Source organism: Chiloscyllium punctatum, chromosome 10, assembly GCF_047496795.1.
Source record: "Chiloscyllium punctatum isolate Juve2018m chromosome 10, sChiPun1.3, whole genome shotgun sequence".
Taxonomy (NCBI): domain Eukaryota; kingdom Metazoa; phylum Chordata; class Chondrichthyes; order Orectolobiformes; family Hemiscylliidae; genus Chiloscyllium; species Chiloscyllium punctatum.
The window spans coordinates 68,547,022-68,568,113 of NC_092748.1; the positions used below are offsets into that span (position 1 = coordinate 68,547,022).

At 41.0% G+C, this 21,092-nt stretch overlaps 1 protein-coding gene across 2 annotated transcripts in view; it reads right to left on the reverse strand.

Moving 5' to 3' along the window:
• ly75 (lymphocyte antigen 75) overlaps positions 1-21,092 on the reverse strand; it is a 141,982-nt gene that overhangs the window by 91,360 nt on the left and 29,530 nt on the right. For both annotated transcript variants that reach the window (XM_072579435.1, XM_072579434.1), the window contains exons 9-13: positions 19,783-19,896; positions 19,018-19,106; positions 12,235-12,404; positions 8,222-8,418; positions 3,232-3,374 (exon numbers count right to left, since the gene is read on the reverse strand). In XM_072579435.1, coding sequence (XP_072435536.1) covers positions 3,232-3,374; positions 8,222-8,418; positions 12,235-12,404; positions 19,018-19,106; positions 19,783-19,896 — 713 coding nt within the window. The remainder of the gene's footprint in view (positions 1-3,231; positions 3,375-8,221; positions 8,419-12,234; positions 12,405-19,017; positions 19,107-19,782; positions 19,897-21,092) is intronic.

Sequence of the window (21,092 nt, forward strand, 5' to 3'; positions counted from 1 at the left end):
CTGCGACTTCCATGCAGGCAAGTGGAAAGAGTCTCATCACCAGGTTGCTTAGCTTCACTCAATTCCACTTGCTTCCGAGTGTCTGGCAAGTCCAAGCCCATCTGAACCCACCATGGCAGAAGCAGTGGAACCTTTCCCAGTAACCATTTTCCATAACTACATGGGTTCTAGTAGAGTCAGGTTGCTCATCAGCTTCTCATCGACGGCCTTGATAATTTCAGGTTTTCAGTGTCCTAAATTACCCTTTGAACCACTGGCTGGTGCTGGACGAATGCAGATCGATGCACTCTAGCCCAACAATGTTGGCACACATGGGACAGTCAAATCTTCCTTTTCTTTCACAGATATGTTTTGTCCATTTTCCTGAACCATGCCTAAAAACAAAAGGAGGAAGTCCAGGTGGCTTGGTTAGCCTTGTACTACATGGGTAGTGTCCTGATATTCAGGAAGGAGCATGACTTCTTGGACTTGTCCATCACAAGAAGAGACAACTTTTCAAAACCATCTTGTTGCAGACAATAACAGTGACATGTTCCTTTCCTGCTTTGCCACTACATCTTTAAACATCAAATAGCAACATTTTATGAAATAGTAAAACAATCTGGCTCATAGTTAAACATGTCCCTTGCTGCATCCTCATTCAGCACAGGGATGAGACCATTCTAGAGCCTACCATCTGCCTTTGCTGTCACGTACACCGCACTCTCACTATTATGCTCGATGTTAAAGCAATCTAGTCAATCGTTGTTGCAGGTGAACTCTTGCAATTCAGCGCTTATAACAATGTATAAATTCAAAGGTGATATTACCAATTCCTTCACAATGTCAGTTCACTGACATGGATTTTCCACTTGCTACATTAGAATAGAGTAGAATCCCCACAGTGGCCCAACAAGTCCACACCGAGTAACCCACCCAGACACACGCCCTTTAAACTATATTTACCCCTGACCAAACCTACACATCCATGAACGCTGGGCAATTTAGCACAGCCAATTCACTTAACCGCACATCTTTGGATTGTGGGAGGAAACTGGAGCACCCAGGGGAAACCCATGCAGACATGGAGAGAATGTGCTGGAATTGAACCTGGGTCCCTGGTGCTGTGAGGCAGCAGGGCTAACCACTGAGCCACTGTGCCGCCCATTAGTTTGATCTTCTCTCTGAACATTTAACTTTCTTAGGTTTAATCATGCTTAGAGGTTTTGCACATCCTCTCGCAGGGAGATCAAAGTCAAATTATGGTACACCCAGTGGTTGACATTTTTGCACTAGTGATTGAGCTGCACCGATAGGTTATGTGGTTATGTAACAAGATAACACAAGTTTAGGTGATCCGTCCTGTGCAGGACTTGCATTGATCATGAACCTCGTGTTATGGGGTCTGCTCACGTGCCAGCAGGAATAGTCGAGAACTTTGACACAACTGGAATTTTTTTTTAATCCAATGCATCTGTATTGCTACTGTTGAAACTGTGGGTGGCTCCAACTGCTTTCAGATCAGGATTGTCTGGTTCGGCTTGTTTTTTTTACATGCCTTCTTTCCTGGACAGACCGTTCTCGTTTTACAAATACTGTTTTCCTTACAAAGCTTCAAAGGCTGCTGCAAATTTATGCCAATACAGAGTTGTATTGGCATAAATTGAGTTTTAATGAGTTGTATTGCACAATGTTCCAGATGTGTCAAAATTCTGGAACATTACTTCAAGACACCTATGGGCAAAGTAAAAAATGATTCCTTTGTTATACACTTCATTATACCTGCGTCGTAATCATAAACTGTCATATAGCTATATAAAAAGAATAACGTTGATTTCTGAGGAATCAGTTTCATACCTCATATTGCACAAACAGTGGGGTAAAGATGATGGCTAGACAACCACTGACCTGCATAGTCCCATGTTGATCAATCACTGACAAAATGCAGGCTGGTAGTACAGTTTGTAACAAGCCACTTTGTGTGGTTTTTGACATTTCAGATTTGAAAATGGCCATTTTGTTGTGACATGGTATGTATGAGAAATTGTTGCTTGCTATAACAAATAAGGTGTTAACCAATTATGAGGCAAATCCAATCACTACAGATCGACTAATAACGTCTCCTGAAACAACTCAAAATGAATTTCATGCAGAAAAAAAATAGGAATGTTGCAGCAACTTTGATGGCCATCAGGTTTGTCATTCCTACAATGTAGTTTATCATTCAGCATTACTGTTTCAGTCTGTCTATTCATGTGCAATGCATAAGGACAACAATTCAACAAATTCAGGGTCAATGTACTGTAGCCTATAAGCTAACAGTGGGGGGAGGGTGAACCTCTACCTTTGCATCTCTTTATCCTCTGAAGAGTAACATACACTTGAAAATTTTTGCAATGCGAAAGTTGAGTAGATTTGAAATTTATGGACCAAACAATACCTTTGGGAGCTCATAATGTGAAACTGTCTGTGTTGGACTGGGGTGGACCTGGTGTCATGTGACTTCTGACTTTGGGAGCTCAGTTAATTCAGTGGTCTGAATGGCTGGTTTGCAATGCAGAGTGAAGCCAACAAGCACAGACTAAATTCCCATATCGGCTGACTTCACTGTGAAGACCCCACCTACTCAACATTGCCTCTCAATTATGACATGGTCACCCCCAGATTACACCAACCATCATTTAAGTTTACTGAAAGAGCAAACTATAAGACAACGGTTTTGCTTTTTCACTGCAATGTTAAAGCCCTGCATCCACAATGAGCATGAAATGAGGCCAAAATAACTACCACAAAAAAATTCTTCTCCAACAGCTCCAAAAACACCAATTTGTTTTTGAAATTTAATAGTCTTGCCATTAACAAAATCAAGCAACTTGAAACTCATTTTCCTGGGATGATGTTAAATTGAAATACGGAAAATTCCATGCAGATTTAATTGATATGCATCATAATATCCAAGTAAAATTCTTGCCCATTTTTGGTAAGACTTCCCACATCAAAGTCAAGTGCAACCAAAAACAGTATCCAGCACCACAACATAGCTGAAGATTTGGTGACTGTCTCAGTTAACATCACTTCCTTGTTAAACCCTGGAACTGCTAGTGGTATACACTAATGTATCCAATTATCTACAGACAGAAAATATCTGGTCTCAAGATAAAATTATCAGTTTTAATTACAGTTTACAAATTATGCAAAGCCAAGCATGAAAATAAAGCCAAGTTATATACTTCTATTTGCATCTTTACTTACGTAATTGTTTTTCTTAGCAAGCTGTGAAGATATAACATCTCATCATGGTGACTGAAACTTGGCAAGTGGGCCCCAAGTGACTCACAAAATCGCTCAGACTCTTCCCATGTTCTCTTTCGTACCACCCTCTCATGATGAAAGATCTACAATGTAAATTGGATAATTATCCTTTTGATGTTTTGCATGTATAGACACAAATATAAAAATGGACCACAACACTTTGTCCAGCCAAGTGGGATTGCTCTCATCTGATCTGTTGCCATCCATCAAACCATAACCAGAGAATTATTTAACTAGCTTTTCTTCATGTTCCCAAACTACGACCACTGATGTCACATCTACCCACATGCTGAAGGCAGAGTATTAGTTTTCACATAATGTTGATAAAACAGTGGTCAATTTACTATTACCATTTTTTTGGTCTCCACTCTCAACTCATTACCTAGTTACTGACTCCGGTCCTCACCTTGGCAGCAGTCCACATTAAGCCAATTACCTTGCTATCATATTTGATCTCAGATTAAGGGTCACTATGATTGCTGATTTTCACTTCCATAATTCCACTGTCTGATTTTGCCTGTCCCAGTTCATCTGTTGTTAAAACTCTTATTATGCCTTTGCTATCTCCATTTGCAACTATTCCAACACATGCTTGGCCAATTCTCATCTTTCATCCAATGTAAAATGAAGGTAATCTAAAACCATGATGCCCACGCCTTAGGAGAACAAGGCTGCTATAAATTTTCACTCTTGTGCTCACCGATCTGTACAGACTCCTAGTATTGAGTTTAAGATTGTCATCTATGCTTTCACATTCCTCCATGGTCTGTATTCTCTTCCTAACACTAATCTTTCCCAGCCTCAACCTTCAGAAATATCAGTGTTTCTCGAATTCTGCCATCCTTTTCAGCCCCACTTTTAAATTGTTCCACCACTGGTGGCCATACTCTTCAGGTGCTTCAACTCCATTCTCTGGCTTAGGCATTCTCTTCCTAAACCCCTCCCCCTCAATTTCCTCCTTTTTGACACTTCCTTAAAACCTCACACTTTGACCAAGCTTTAGGCCATCTGGCCTAAACGTCTCATTATGTATCATACTTTGGTTTATTAAGCTCATGTAAAGCATTCAGAAACATTCCATCCTATTATAGGAATTCTTTAATGCAAGTTGTTGTTGAAACAGTTTCTGCCCATATGAAATGACCCAGGTTTTGATCCTTGAACTTGGCGAGGTGATAAATGGCACTGCTTTCAAGTGAGAAATTTAACATTTCTGACAGTTGTAGTATGAAGCGCTCAGAGTCACTTAACTCCAGAACAAACTTTCTCCAACAGTCATTTCAACCTAACTTTAGTGTGGCATCTTTTCCACACCAAGTAACCTTAAATCAGTCTTACTGAAAGTCAATTTGTACCAACTAAGGGACAGTTTTAGGCCATTGGCCCCTGTGCACAAAGAAATAAACTGAATTTTCACACGAGATCCCCATACCAAAACAGACTGAAAGACTTTTGTTGGCTGGCTGAGAAATTGATGTTGGATCCAACATTTGTACCAAATCAGATAGATAGCAGGCCTCGTTGAAGAGTCTCCAGTAAGCCACAGGTGTAAAACGGATAGCTGCAGTGTGTTGAGAAGGAAGTAAACTGAACAACTGACACATCGAGGTGGTAGCCAGGTAGGCCACAAAATCATGGGTGGCAACTAAAACATCCTACACACAAATTATTCAGAATTCCTTTAATCATTGACAAAGTCTCCAGTGGAGTCAAGCAGTTTCAATTTCTCAATATTTACTGAGTAGCATTGCTTAAATTTCCTCATTCCCTGTTTAATTTTGCACAAACTTGTATCCGACAAATGGTGCAAGCCCCAGACTTGCATTTTTAAAATGTCCACTATGACCACTCAATTATAGGCCCAGCTGAACATCACATCAGATGTTGCCGGTTGGGCAGCAAAGATACCAAAGGTGGTTGCATTGTTCAAGCTCCTCCCTTGACCATGACCGAACCCCCACCATGTTCATATTCAATCACTGGACATCAGTTTTCAGGCAAAAGACTGGCAGAAGGTAAATGTCTGGGTTGGAGTTAAACATAGCACGCAAAAGTAAATGCTAGAATGTTGTGACATGGATGGGCCTTTAAAATTATCAAATCAAGGCTAGTGAAAAAAAAAATCAAACATCAGATTACCTACACCATAAGGTCGCTGTCAGCAGATTTTCTGATGGATGCAGAAATGAAGAAAACATACACCAAAAGATGGCCAAGAGGAAAATTTTAAACTGTCTGGGCCTGTAAACATTTGAAAATGTATTCAAAAAGTTATAGCCATCTTAAAACCTTAGCAAGTGACTACATTTCAGAGCTGGCCTACACAATACATTCAAAAGTCTCTATTCATTTTCTAAAGGATATTACCTATTTTAGTACAGTTTCAAAAATACCTACAATAATAATGTGGATCACAGACAGCTGTTAATCCCATCTGCTCATAAGTTTTCCAGTAATAGCATATAAAGTCACTCATCTGTGGATTTGTTGAAAGTGATGCCTTTGGGACTTGTCATTCCCAAGCTACATAGCCGAATAGTCGTTAGGAACTTCTAAGACAGTGACTGGCAAGCGATTACAAGGTAACACAATAAAATACCACGACATAGGCATTAATAATGGTGATATGATTAGTCTCACTTCCCTTGTGTTCATGAGGGAAAAACAAATTAGTCCTCCCCTAACTGACTGAGACGAAGATTCTCACTAACTTTATATCTGGACAGATCCCAAAGATGTGCTTTCTTCTTCTTCCTGTAAGCAGTATTCTACCTTTCCTCTACTTGGCATCATCTGCGACAAAGCAGCCCACTTGATTGGCACTACACCCACAAGCACCAGTCCCTCCACAAGTGGTGAAATGTATCTAAAAGGTGAGCAGAATGCAACCAAACACAACTTCCTCTCACTCCCCCGTCAGCATTTCACAGGGATTGTTCCCTACAGGACACCCCAATCCATTCATCGACCATTAACACCATGGAGAATATAACAAGTAAAGCTAAAAGAAAGGAGAGAAATGGGAGTTGGTTCACATGGCACCTTCCCATGTAATCAAAGAAGGTGCAACACCTGCCCCTTCACCTCCTCTCTGCTTTGCATCCAAGGGCCTAAACAGTCTTTCCAGGTGAAACAGTTTTTTATCTGTAACTCCTCCAATCTTGTGTATTGTATTCGCTGCATCCAATGTCGCCTGTTCTATGTTGGAGAAACCGAACGCACACTGAGTGACTGCTTTGCAGCATGACCCTGCCCACTCATCTGTCCTCGGCATGTTGCAGTGCTCCAGGTGAATCACAGCTTAAACTGGAGGAACAACACCTCATCTTCAGATCAGGAACTCTCTCGCCTTCTGGATTTAAAATCTTTAAATTGTGAACCAGCTCCCATTTCTCTCCTTTCTTTTAGCTTTACTTGTTATATTCTCCGTTCCCCAAGTTCTCTCCCCACCCTTGACCCCAGTGGGACTGTCTGTTCTTCCCAGTCTGGCAGTTAGGCACCCCATTATCCTGCCCGTCTCACATTCTGATCACTTAATTTAAACTATCAACATCTTTTCTCCCAGCACTCTACGCCCTCACCATTCCCTCCCCCAACCACAACATAAATGTTTCCCCTCCAAACTTCACCAGCTCTAATGGAGAGCCATCCAGACTCAAGATGTTAGCTTGCTTTTTCTCCACAGATGCTGTCTGACCCTGATGTGATCGCCAGCATTTGTTGTTTTCAGTTCCTCCACAACATATTCAGTAGCAGTGTATACTATCTAGAAGATGCACTGAAGAAGTTCAAAGATCCTTTGACGGCACCTTCCAAACCTTCCATCTCGAAAGATAAGGACAACAGGTACATGGGAACACCACTACCTGCAAGATCCCCTCCATGCCACTCAGAATCCTGACTTGGAAATATATTACTGCACCTTCACAATTGTTGGATCAAAAGTCCTGAAATTCCCTAGCTAAGAGCATTGTGGGTCCATCCACAGTTCATGGTTCAAGAAGTCAGCTCACCAGTATTCTCTTAAGGGCAGCTAGGGACAGGCAATAAATGCTGGCCAGACAGCAATCCCCATGTCCCATGAGTGAATGTTTTTTAAAAAAGGTGCTATTATACAGGCATTAGCACTCCTCAGTATCTAAAAAAAAAAGTGTTGGCAAATTATTTGATCATGGATCCTAACACAATTGAACCAATTCTTGCTCTCTTGTTCATACATATGAAGGCAATTCTAGGAGTATTCAGGAAATAGGAGGCTATCTAATCTTGACCTGTTTTATATCTTAAAATAGTAATAAAATGATCAATGCTTCATTAAGCTCACAGTTAATGTGGGTGGCATGGTGGCACAGTGGTTAGCACTGCTGCCTCACAGCGCCAGAGACCCGGGTTCAATTCCCGCCTCAGGCGACTCGCTGTGTGGAGTTTGCACATTCTCCCAGTGTCCTCTGGGTGCTCTGGTTTCCTCCCACACACACAAAAAATGTGCAGGTTAGGTGAATTGGCCATGCTAAATTGCCCATAGTATTAGATGAAGGGGTAAATGTAGGGGAATGGGTCTGGGTGGGTTGCGGGTCGGTGTGGACTTGTTGTGCCGAAGGGCCTGTTTCCACACTAAGTAATCTAATCTAATCTAGTTCCTTGAAATTTTTGCTGTCAGAATGTGCGTTCTTAATACATTTTTGAAAAACAACAATAGTCTCTGGACACATCTATCCAAAATGCAGATTCCATTTTCTCTTGATTATGTATTTTCTTCAAATGAAATGCTGCCAGACTTTTTTCAAATAGATTTTTTTTTAATTATGGAGGAAATTTGCCTCTTTCGCCCTTTAATTCTTTGCTTAAAAGTGAAAAATAAAAATTGATTTTTAAATTCGCCGATTGTTCTTTGAAGAAAAAGTATACTTGAACTTTATGCTATTCTCACCTTGTAGCAGTGTTGAAGGTCTGGGTTAGTTTGCCACCCAACAGGGCAAGAGCCTTTTGGGGGTGTTTCCTCAGTTTCTGTCGTATTGCTAATACTCTTCTTACAAATAGACATAGCTTTAAAGGTGTTGCAGTTTTTGGCCTCCCACCGGCCAAGAGCTTTTCCAGTGGCCATAACAACACATCCACCAGGAGATGCTGGAACAAGAAAAGACAGTTTGTAATTTGTTTCAGCAGGTTTTTAAAAAAATAAACTTAAATTATACAGAGTTATGAAATCTCAATTTATTTTTTCTTCAAAAGGTTTTAAATTGTTCTGTTTACACAATACTTGTGGAAATAGTACATTCAGAGGTGAAAGCTTATTATCATTCCTTTGCACATGCTGAGTACAAGTATTTTGAAAAGTTTCAAGGATTGGTGCTGACTCATCTGAGGATCAGTTGAGTCTGGAAATAGATGAGGGGAATGCCCAGTGACTAATGGTTTTGTTAACTGAAATCAGTTTTGTTTTTAGAAATGAGTTTTGGTTGGGGAACCCTGTAAAACTATGTTGAGACTAATTTGCATTTCCCCAGTTACAGGCAAGCATCAGACAATATTCTTCACCATTGAAATATGTCCTATGCTTTGCTTCAGCAAGATCTTATTTACTGTCAGAAAGAATACACACCAGCATAAAAGTGCATCATCTTACAGTTTGCAACAAGAACTCTTCTAGACTTATGTGCAAGGTTCTTGTGTCTTACGAGTAGGGCCAGAAAGATCTGACTGCTAGAAATGAAGTCATTCTGGACAGTGAACAAGACGACCAGAAAACATTGGTGGCTAAGATTCTGCCTGCCTAATAAGAGGGTGGAAATTATGGACACTTATGGGGATGATGACTATGTGTTTGGAGATGTCATTTAACTGGATATGTACACTAAATCTCAAGTCAGAATATGACATTGTATTTTAGTGCAGAAACATGTATGGATTTACTGTGGGTATAATGCTGATGGCCCACTCCATTCCATTCCATTTGCATTTTCCAGCTGCATGGAGAAAAGGCGGGATCAAAAGATTCCAGAGATTGATTTGAATGATTTTTTAATTCATTGGAGGTGGACATCACAGACTAAGCCAGTTCTTATTACCCATAGGGCAGATAAGGGTTGGCCACATTGCGGGACTAGAGTCCCGCAGCATGGGCCAGATCAGGTAAGGATGGTAATGACATAAAAGCGATTAGCGAACCTGTTGATTTTTTCCTGACAATTAACATCATTAGACTCTTAAGTCCAGATTACTGAATTTAAATTCCACCATCTCCAACAGTAAGAGTTGATCCAAGGCCCCATTTCTTGGATTAATAGTCTAGTGATAATAGCACTGGGGCATTGCATCCAGTCTTACAGTTTAGCTAACTGAAAGTATGGCTTTCAAAGTATGACACTTCATTTTCACAGAATCCCTACAGTGCAGAAGGAGGCCTATTGATTCATCGAGTCCACACCAACCCTCTGAAGATCATTTCACCCAGACCCAGTCCCCAAACCCCTAACCCTGTAAACCTGCATTTCCCATGGCTAATCCACCTAACCAACACATCCTTAGACATCATGGGCAATTTAGAATGGCCAAGCCACCTAACCTGCACATCTTTGGATTGTGGGAGGAAACCAGAGCACCAAGGAAACTCCCGCAGACCATCACCTGAATCGAACTTGGGTCTCTGGCCCTGTGAGGTATCATGCTAACCACTGAACCCTTATACAAAATGATTATTGCCTGCTTCAGAAAGAATAGCTCTCCTCGAAGTCTGTCAAATATTTGGAAAACTATTTTAAACAGGTTTGCCTAATTGCACAATGACAACCTGCAGAGTTACCAAGGGAAAAATCTCAACTAGGGTTGAAAGTCACTTGTTAGCAGTTGAAATTTTCTCCTTTCTTCAAAGGACTAAATCATTTTCTTGCTTGTGTTGCCCCCAAAGGTATTATTCAGCCTTCAAAGGTGTTTGGTAGAGCTCAAATGGGTACATAGTGACTGCTAAGGCAGATCTCATTCATAACAAAACATTTTGGCTACAGAATACGATGTTACATACAATTGAAATTTGGAGGAGTTGCTGCTCAGAAAGCCTCCACTTGCATTTTCTCTACACCTCTGGCGTGGATTTGTTTATGACGGAACTCATGACAGTTTTTTAAAAAAAAATTGGTTGCAACAGGTACAGAGGTTGGACAGGCTTCTCACAGGACTGGAGGTTGACGTGAAGCGAAACCTTGAGTTCCCTGTAGAATTTTCATTGACCACCATGGGATTACAACCCAGACAAGTTCGCCATACAAGATTCACTTCAGTAAATGAATACCAAACTTTCTTGTACAGGCCAACTCAGTTGTTACTATCTTAGTATGACAAGCCATTAAAGTCTCATTTCCTGTCACCATCTGATCTTCAGAAACTTCTGACAGCAATTAAAGTGGCGGTCTGCATACCAGTGATTGTATACCAGCATCATGAGTGGGAGTGACCAGCACTCTATAGATCTTAACTTTGGGAGGCAGAGGCTGTACTGTGTGTTTTGTCCTCTATTGGTCCTTACCAGCCAGACCTCATTGGTCAGTATGTGACAGCAGCCATAAGATCATAATATAAAGGAATAGAATTAGGCCATTCAATCCATCAAATCAGCTCTGCTATTCAATCATGGTTGATTTGTTTCTCAACCACATTCTCCTGCCTTCCTGTAACGTTTTATTCCCTTCCTAAATCAACAACTTATCTGTGTCTTAAATCCACTCAATGTTTTGCTTTCTAAAGCCTCCTGTGGCAATGAGTTCCATAGATCCAGCAGCCTCTGGCTGAAGAAATTCCTCATTTCTGTTCCAAATGGTTATCTCTTCACTTTGAGGCTGTGTCCTCACGTCCTAGTCTCTTTTACTAGTTGAAATATAATCTTCATATCCACTCTATCCAAGCCTCTCAGTACTCTAAGTTTTAATCAGATCCTTCTAAACTCCATTGAGTGCAGACCCAGGGTCCTCAACCGCTCTTCAAACAAGAGCCCTTTCTCTGTGGGATCAGTTGTTGTAAACCTCCTCCAAGGTCAACACAACGGTCCTGAGATATGGGACCCAAACTGCCGATAAAAGTCCAAGTGCAGTCTGACCAGAGCCTTATATAGCCTCAGCAGTACATCCCTGCATTTATAATTTAGCCCAATGAACTGAATGCAAAGATTGCATTTGCCTTCCTAACTGCCAACTGGACATACATGTTAACCTTCAGACAATCCTGAACTAGGACTCTCAAGTCCATTAAAGTACATATTAACCACGTTCTGATATATCACTTCAGTGAGCAATTTAAGGATTTCCCTACCCTGGCAGATGAGACCAAATTTAAAGATCCAATGGAAAGCAATCAGCACGATATTCTGGGAGATGCAGACCTCACTTAAGGCATAGAAAACATTGTGGTCTCCCATTGCATCTGCATCCATCTCCAGTCCTCCAGATTCATTTTGCTACCGGACCAAATAGATCACAAGAGACGGAGGCTGACCATGTGTAACTTTGCTTCAGTATAATACAGTTCAAGGGCAAATCGTGTTCATTAGCTTTCAGTCCCAAGGATATCTAGCAGAGATGGCTAACAAGCTATTTGACTCTGTATGCATCACAAAGAATTCAATCCTAATTGTTGTCTCATGATTCACTTCCATCCACCCAAAGAAATGAACAGTAGTGGTGGAAAGTGGGCTTAGCCAATTATAGCTCAAAAGATTGGAGGTTAAATGTAGTCCTTTGCATCCTGCCCCCCACCCCTACCCCCATTAAGACATTCTAACTCAGTGCAGAGAGGATATAACCTGGGACCTTCTTGATCTAACTGGTTCTGTTCTAACTTAGAAGGACATTTACCAGCTGAGCTATGGGGTAGGACCTGGAACTTTCTTTTCTCAATAGCAAATAGATGGAATACTTGGATGTTTTTAGAATCAAGGATACTGTAAATACCTACCTGGCTGATATGCATTCCAATTTGTATATGTTACGGGCTCTTTCTCCTTGGATTTAGTAAACCATGTGTATTCTCCAGTGCCGTTTCTATCCTGAAAGCTAGTCCAGAAGTATTTGCCATTTTCTGTTGTATATGTTGCAATCAGACTATTAATAAATTCTTGTTCAAACCTGCATTCAGAGAAAAAAAAAAATCACTTTTCAGAAGAGAAACCAATTACTCTTTCCTACTTAGGAGACACCATGAAATGGGTACATTCCAAATTTTATTGCAATTATGAGGGAAACTTAATATTCCTTGGCTAATGGAGGTCTGATAAAAGAATATGTTAAAATAAAATCATTAGTTCAAAAGGTACAAGGCAAGCATTTATTACCCAACCCAAATAACCTCAGAAAGTGGAGAAGAGTTATCTTCTTGAATACAACTACTTCCAAGGGCAGTTTAGAATCAACAAAATTGCTAAGAGTCTAGAGTTTGGGACAGATAAATATTAGAAATAGAAATCTGAACAACCAGCAATCACGTGACAGAACTACACTGCAAAATTTCACATTTTTAGACAGAAAAAGCAAATGTTAATGCATACAAGAATTAAACATTTACTCAACACTATACATTTATAATTATGTTTGCTTTAAGTGCAGTTCACACCCCACCCTGCCTCAGTATCCATCACAGCAATCTTGAAGGTTCATATACTTAGAAACATCAATCCCAAATGATGTTACAGCCTTCAGGAATTTATTTTAATTCACCTCAGTATTTCAGATATTCTCTGTACTACAAGACTGGGGAAACTTTCTAACAGCTTCTTGACCAAGTGAAACTCCAGGATTTAATTAATACTTCATTTCTGTGGATCCATCAGTTTCTTGTTCTAATTGCCCACAGATACTCAGCTGCCTTCTTTTCAGTTTACAAGCTAACACTATTGACTGCTTTCTGCCACAAGACTTCAAAGACCAATGTCGATTCTATCCTCCAACTACAAGGTTGGCAAATTTTCCAGTTGCTTTCAGTCTCGCAAAATCTAAACTGCGTTGAACAATGAACTTAGTAACCTTTTTTGCCTAACGTTCAGGCCAGACAAACAATCAAAAGTTGATTCAGCAAAGCAAAACTACAATTGGCCCTTGCTTAAAAAAATTAGATGTCAGGAACTCTCCCGATTCTTATTAGGCTTCTATGCTCCCAAAACTTCAAATTCTGCAACTCATGTGAGCAATTTAAAAAGAAAACTGATGTAATTGCCCTATCTCTGGCCTTCCTGGTTCTACTAAAATAACCATCGGTCAATCATTCAGCTTTTTCTCTGCACTTTCAACTGTGACTTTATAAATCAAATACAGGTTACTTTTTACTTAGGCTTACAGTCATAGAGATGTATAGCATGGAAACAGACCCTTCGGTCCAACCTGTCCATGCCGACCAGATATCCCACCCCAATCTAGTCCCACCTGCCAGCACTCGGCCCATATCCCTCCAAACCCTTCCTATTCACATACCCATCCAAATGCATCTTAAATGTTGCAATGGTACCAGCCTCCACCACTTCCTCTGGCAGCTCATTCCATACACGTACTACCCTTTGCATGAAAAAGTTGCCCCTTAGGTCTCTTTTATATCTTTCTCCTCTCACCCTAAACCTATGCTCTAGTTCTGGACTCCCCAACCTCAGGGAAAAGACTTTGTCTATTTATCCTATCTATGCCCCTCATAATTTTGTAAACCTCTATAAGGTCACCCCTCAGCCTCCGCACTCCAGGGAAAACAGCCCCAGCCTGTTCAGCCTCTCCCTGTAGCTCAGATCCTCCAACTCTGGCAACATCCTTTTAGATCTTTTCTGAACCTTTTCAAATTTCACAATATCTTTCCAATAGGAAGGAGACCAGAATTGCATTCAATATTCCAACAGTGGCCTAATAAATGTCCTATACAGCCACAATATGAGCTCCCAACTCCTGTATTCAATACTCTGACCAATAAAGGAAAGCATACCAAACACCTTCTTCACTATCCTATCTACCTGCGACTCCACTTTCAAGTAGCTATGAACCTGCACTCCAACGTCTCTTTGTTCAGCAGCACTCCCTAGGACCTTACCATTGAGTGTATAAGTCTTGCTAAGATTTGCTTTCCCAAAATGCAGCACCTTGCATTTACCTGAATTAAACTCCATCTGCCACTTCTCAGCCCACTGGCCCATCTGGTCAAGATCCTGTTGTAATCGGAGGTAACCTTCTTCGCTGTAAACAACACCTATAATTTTGGTGTCATCTGCAAACTTACTAACTGTACCTCTTATGTTCACATCCAAATCATTTATGTAAATGACAGCAAGTTTTATCTGCTTTTATATTAGGCTGTTTATCAGTTTTTAAACAGACTTCTCTATCCATCTTACTTTTAGCACGAAAACACATGAATCATGAACTAGATACCTGCAGTTGATAATGTTTAGACTGGGCAAAGATAGCTGATTTCCTTTCTTCTAAGGGATGTTAGGCAACCAAATAGGTTTTTAATAACAATTCAGTACTTTCATATCACCAGTCACAGATATTAGTTATTTTTTAAAATTCCAGATTTACTTAATTGAACGCAAGTTTCACAGCTGAAATGTAGGGATTCAAATTCATATTCCTGGATGAATAGTCTGATGGCTAGTAAAATAATTACTGTGGTACACTCTCCCTGTGGATGTCCACGCAAACAGGATGCGCCTAAGAATGGTGAGACCTGGTTCCTAAAGAATACTTTTCACAAGTTTTCACTCAATCTCTGCTCTCAATGTGGACCTTCCTCACCACAGAAAATGATAAATAATTCAACAGTTATTCAGCCTAATGCACAGTTCTGCATCCTTTCAAAGTCACTGAAACAGTGGCAATTACTATTCATGGAAGATACAAAATCATCCAAGCATGCGCCAAAGTATTATGTACAAAGCAAACTGTGCTGCTTATGATATGGACAATAGCTACAGCACTGCTCCTTGGATGCTGCCTGAACTGCTGTGCTCTTCCAGCACCACTAATCCAGAAGATAGCTACAGTGCAGTCTTTCCAAAAATAAGTCTTGTGCTTGACATATCCTTTCTAGATGGAAGTGGTCATGGGTTTGGAAGGTGCTGTCTAAGGATTTTTCATCAATATCTGTAGTATATCTTGTAGATAGTCACAGCTGTGTGTACTAAGGTTTGTGGATGTGGTGCCAATCAAGTGGACTATTTTGTCCCAAATAATGTTGGACCTCTACTCATCCAGGCAGGTGGGCAGTATTCCATCATACCCCTAAGTTGCACCCTGTAAATAAGGGACAATCTTTAGAGAGTCAAGTATTGAGTTAGTTCCTGCAGTATTTAGAGTGTCTGACCTGCTCTTCTAGCCACTATAATTATGTTGAGTCCAGTTGAATTTCTGGTTAATGGTAACCTCCCCCCAGCATATTGATAGTGGGGCATTCGGTGAGTGTCAAGGGATGGTGGTCAGATTGTCTCTTAACAGAGATTGCCATTGACTAGCATTTTACAGTGTGAATGTTACTTGCCACTTGTCACCCCAGGCCTGGATATTGCCTTGATCTTGTTGCATTTGAACATGGACTGCTCAGTATCCGAGAAGTCACAAATGGTGAAGTCATCAGCCAACATCCCCATTTCTGACCTTATTATTATGTTGACAGGCTGATGAGAGGGGAGGTAATTTTGGATTTGGTGCTCAACAACAAGCCAGGACAGGTGCCAGATCTCGCAGTGGGAGAGCACTTTGGTGAAAGTGATCACAACTGCCTCACATTTACCATAGCCTTGGAGAGGGAAAGGTACAGTTACCGAGGGAAGATATTTAATTGAGGAAAAGGAAATTATGACACTATTAGACAGGAGTTGGGAAGTACAGACTGAGAGCAATTGTTCCACAGAAAGGGCACAACAGACATGTGGAGACTATTTAAGGAGCAGTTGTTGCGAGTGATGCACAAATTTGTTCCTCGGTAAGAAGGGGTAAGATTAAGGAACTTTGGATGACGAGAACACAGGAGCTTCTCATCAAAAGGAAGAAGGCAGCTTATGTAAAGTGGAGGAAGCAAGGATCTAGCACAGCTTTACATGCTTGCTAGAAAGGAGCTCAGAAATGGACTGAGGAGAACCAGGAGGGGGCACGAGAAAGACTTGGCAGGAAGGATTAGGGAGAACCCAAAGGCATTTTACTCATACGTGAGGAATAAGAGAATGATCAGGGAGAAGGTAGGGCCGATCAGGGATAGCGGAAGGAACTTGGGCATGGAGTCTGAGCAGATAGGGGAAGCCCCAAATGAGTTTTTTGCTTCGCTTTTCACATCAAGGAAAGGGAACTTGTAAATGAAAACTTAGAGGAGCTGGGATATGGTCTTGACCAGATCAAGATTGATGAAGATGATGTGCTAGAAATTTTGGAAAACATTAAGATTGATAAGTCCCCAGGGATGCGAGAAAGGAGGTTGCTAAGCCTCTGGCGAGGATATTTGCTTCCTCCCTCTCCATAGGAGTAGTACCGGAGGATTGGAAGGAGGCAAATGTTGTTCCACTTTTCAAGGGTAATAGGGAAATCCCTGGCAATTACAGACCAGTCAGTCTTACGTCTGTATTCAGCAAAGTTGTGGAAAGAATTTTGAGGGATAGGATTTATGACTATTTGGCAAAGCATAGTGCGATTAAAGGCAGTCAGCATGGCTTCGTGAGGGGGAGATTATGCCTCACAAATTTTATTAAGTTCTTTGAGGAGGCATCAAGACAGGTCGACGAAGGTCGAACAGTGGATGTGGTGTATATGGACTTCAGCAAGGCATTTGATAGGGTTCCCCATAATAGGCTCATTCATAAGGAAGTATGGGATACAGGGAGATTTGGCACTCTGGATTCAGAATTGGCTGGCTGACAGAAGGCAGAGAGTGATTGTGGATGGAAAGTATTTTGCCTGAAGACAGTGTTGAGTGGGGTCCCACAGGGGTCTGCCCTTTGTAGTTTTTATAAATGACTTGGATGAGGAGTTTGAGGGATGGGTTAGTAAATTTGCAGATGACACGAAGGTTGGAGGTGCCGTCAATAGTATAGAGGACTATTGAAGGCTGCAGCGCAACATAGACAGGATGCAGAACTGGGCTGAGAAATAACAGATGGAGTTCAACCTGGATAAATGCGAAATGATGCATTTTGGAAGGTCGAACTCAAATGCTGAGTATAGGATTCAAGACAGGATTCTTGGCAGTGTGGAGGAACAGAGGGATCTGGGTGTGCAAGTACATAGATCCCTCATTAGTTGCCACACAAGTAGATAGGGTTGTTAAGAAAGCAAGTGGTATTTTGGCTTTCATTAACAGTGGGATTGAGTTTAAGAGCCACGAGGTTTTGCTGCAGCTCTACAAGTCCCTGTTGAGACCACACTTGGAATATTGCGTCCAGTTCTGGTCACCCTACTATAGGGAAGATGCAGAGGCTTTGGAGAGGATGCAAAGGTTTACTAGGATGCTGCCTGGACTGGAGGTTTTGCCTTATGAAGAAAGGTTGAATAAGCTCAGACTTTTCTCTCTGGAGAGAAGGGGAAAGAGAGGAGACCTGATCGAGGTGTACATAATTATGAGGGGAATAGACAGAGTCAATAGCCAGAGACTTTTCCCCAGGGCAGGATTGACTGGTACGAGAAGTCAGAGTTTGAAGATATTAGGAGGAAGGTATAAAGGAGACATCAGAGGTAGGTTCTTTACGCAGAGAGTTGTGAATGCATGGAATGTGTTGCCAGCTGAGGTGGTGGAAGCGAAGTCACTGGGGACATTTAAGCGACTGCTAGACATGCACATGGATAGCAGTGAGTTGAGGGGCGTGTAGGTCAAGTTACTATATTGTACATTAGGATTAAGTCTCGGCACAACATCAATCGGCCTAAGGGCCTGTTCTGTGCTGTACATTTCTATGTTCTAAGGTCATTGATGAAGCAATTGAAGATGGATGGGCCTAAAGCACTACCCTGAGGAACATCTGCAGAAATGTCCTGAAGCGGAGATGACTGGCCTCCAATAACCACAACCATCTTCCTATGTACCTGGTATGACTCCAACCAGTGAACAGTTTGCCCTTGATACCACTGATTCCAGTTTTGCTAGGCCTCTTGATACCACATTCAGTTGAATGCAGTCTTGACATCAAGGAACTATCACTCTCACCCCACATGTGGAATTTAGCTCTTTTGTCCATGCTTGAACCGATGCTGTAATGAGGCCAGAAGCGGAGTGGCCTTCATGGAACCCATACGGGGCATCACTGAGCAAGTTATTGCTGATAGCACTGTTGATGACATCTTCCATCACTTTACTAGAGAGTAGAATGATGGAGTGGTAATCGGTTGGATTTGTTCTTCCTCGTGTGTATAGGATGCACCTGGGCAATTTTCCACATTGTCAGGTAGTTGCCAGTCTGGTGACTGTACTGGAAGACCTTGGATAGGGGGAGAAGTAAGTTCTGGAGCACTAGCTCGCATTGCAACTGGATCTGAAAGCATATTTCCACTTCTCACATTATGTTCCATTGGTGTGTCAAGGAAGACGAGAGAGAATATTTTTACAAAATCTGAGCAGCTGACAGTGCAAACAGAATTTTAATAAAGTAATATTACCAGCTGAAACAAATTTATACCATTCTTAAAAAAATATACTTTAGGCATATTCCAATATTGTGTTTGTAATGAGAATGATCAGAAACTGCAATGATCTCCGAAAAAGTAGAAATTAAATTACAAGAATTTGTACCTGTTTTGTATTGTAAGATGACATTTTGATTCAAACTCAACTTCTGTTGAATCAAGTGTGTAGCAGAAGCTACCATGCCTTCTCCAGTTCTTAAAAAGGAAGAAGATTTAGTTGGTTCAACTTTTAAAGAGTCAAGGATGTATATTAGTATTTTTTTTAAAAAAAGTGTTTTAATGATTTATATTTATGATGCATAAAGTATTAAAAAAGGTCATATATTAGCAAGTATTTATTTACCACAAAGCTCTATAGTAAATTAATTTGAAATAATGCAGTTTTTGTAAATTTTCTCCCCATTCTTATTTACTGTAATCACACGTTCTAAGCTGCAAGAGTAGATTAACGTAGCTTTGTTCCAAGACGTCACTCAAAACATCTTAAAAGATCAAAACCTGAAGAAATGAAAATACAAAAACCAAGTCATGATTCACCAGCCTTTAGACACAGGATGCCAGTGCTTCTAATGTAATGGTGTTGAGATAGACTAATCAGTTAAAATCAAAAAGAGGTCATTGAGTCAAACATTATTCAATATATTGTTCAGTAACAGACTGAATGGATTATACTAAGAACAAAATGTACTTGCTAGCTGAGCTTAGGTGAAACAAAAACTTCATAATACTGACCACAGCTGATGTGTCTCAAAAACAAAATTTTACTTAATTTAACCTAGGTTTAAAGCTATAACTAAATAGAACATTTTAAGACTAACCTAAAAAGAACCACGTAGGCACTGCATGAGTTACAATAAGATAATACAATTACCTCACCCTGTGGGCATCCTACATCAGACGAGTCTGTTTTATTCAAGGTCCTGCCTTGCTTCTTACATACGTATGATAGCTTGCTGTCACATTCTGAAATCTTCCATTGACCCAACTGTGGGATCAGAAAATTCAGAGATTTTACCGTCTATACATGATCAAAATCTCAAAAATAGAGAGAGATACAACTACAAAGTTATGAGTCACCAGCTAATAAACACAGGGTGCTGGTATATAAGTGTATCTAACAAAATGGATAGACTAATTTGATAAAAATAAGAAGAGGTGCCACCCAGTTAGACATTATACAATGCAGACTTCAGTAAACAGACTGAATTGACTCCATTAGCATTTGAAAGAAGTCCAACACAGGTACTCAATAAATATAGTGTGACCCAATCTCCAAGCTCCATAAACTAGATAGCTCAACCACCATTTATTGTCCATCCCTAGATCTCTTGAAAAAGTGGTCATGAATTGCCTTCCTGAACAACTCCAGTCCATTTGCTGTGGGTTGATGCACTATTGCGATTAGGGAGGGTTTTAGGAATTTGACCCAGTGACTCTGAAGGAACAGTGATATATTTCGAAGTCATCATAACTTGCACACACTTTTCCTCACATTGTAACCCCTCTTAGAGTCCTGGGACCATCTGGATCAGCGATATCGTTCAGCTGGATAAGCTTTATGATCAGCTCCATCTTGTTGTCATGCCAATATTCTCTACTCCTTAATATGGGCTGGGACAATGCAGGGACTACTTGTCAAATAGTTGGCATTTTTCATACAAAACTAAATTGTTCAGTGTTAGACATAGTTGGAACAGAAAATTTACCATTACATTCACACAACCAAAAATGTTACAACTTCAAAGACAGCCTCATAGTAATGGAGAAAGCAAAATACAACACTCAACACTCCTGGATTAGTCTGCTAGTATGACTGAATTACCACTGAGCCTAAAGTACTATCACTAAACGCAGGCTCCCCTGTAAGATCTGGAGTCAGGCAGGGATGCCCCCTCTCACCCGCCTTGTTTGTGTGTTGCATAGAGCCATTTGCCGAATCCATCAGGAAGGATGCGAGCCTGAGAGGGGTGACTATTCCTGGCAGCGGGGGCCTGCAGGTTAAGGCCTCCCTGTACATGGATGACGTTGCTGTTTTCTGCTTGGATCCGCTGTCTGTGCACAGACTCGTGTGCATCTGTGACCAGTTCGAACGGGCCTCAGGGGCCAAGGTAAACGAGCGAGGCCACGCTCTTCAGGAACTGGGCCGACCAATCCTCTATCCCCTTCACTGTCAGGACTGAC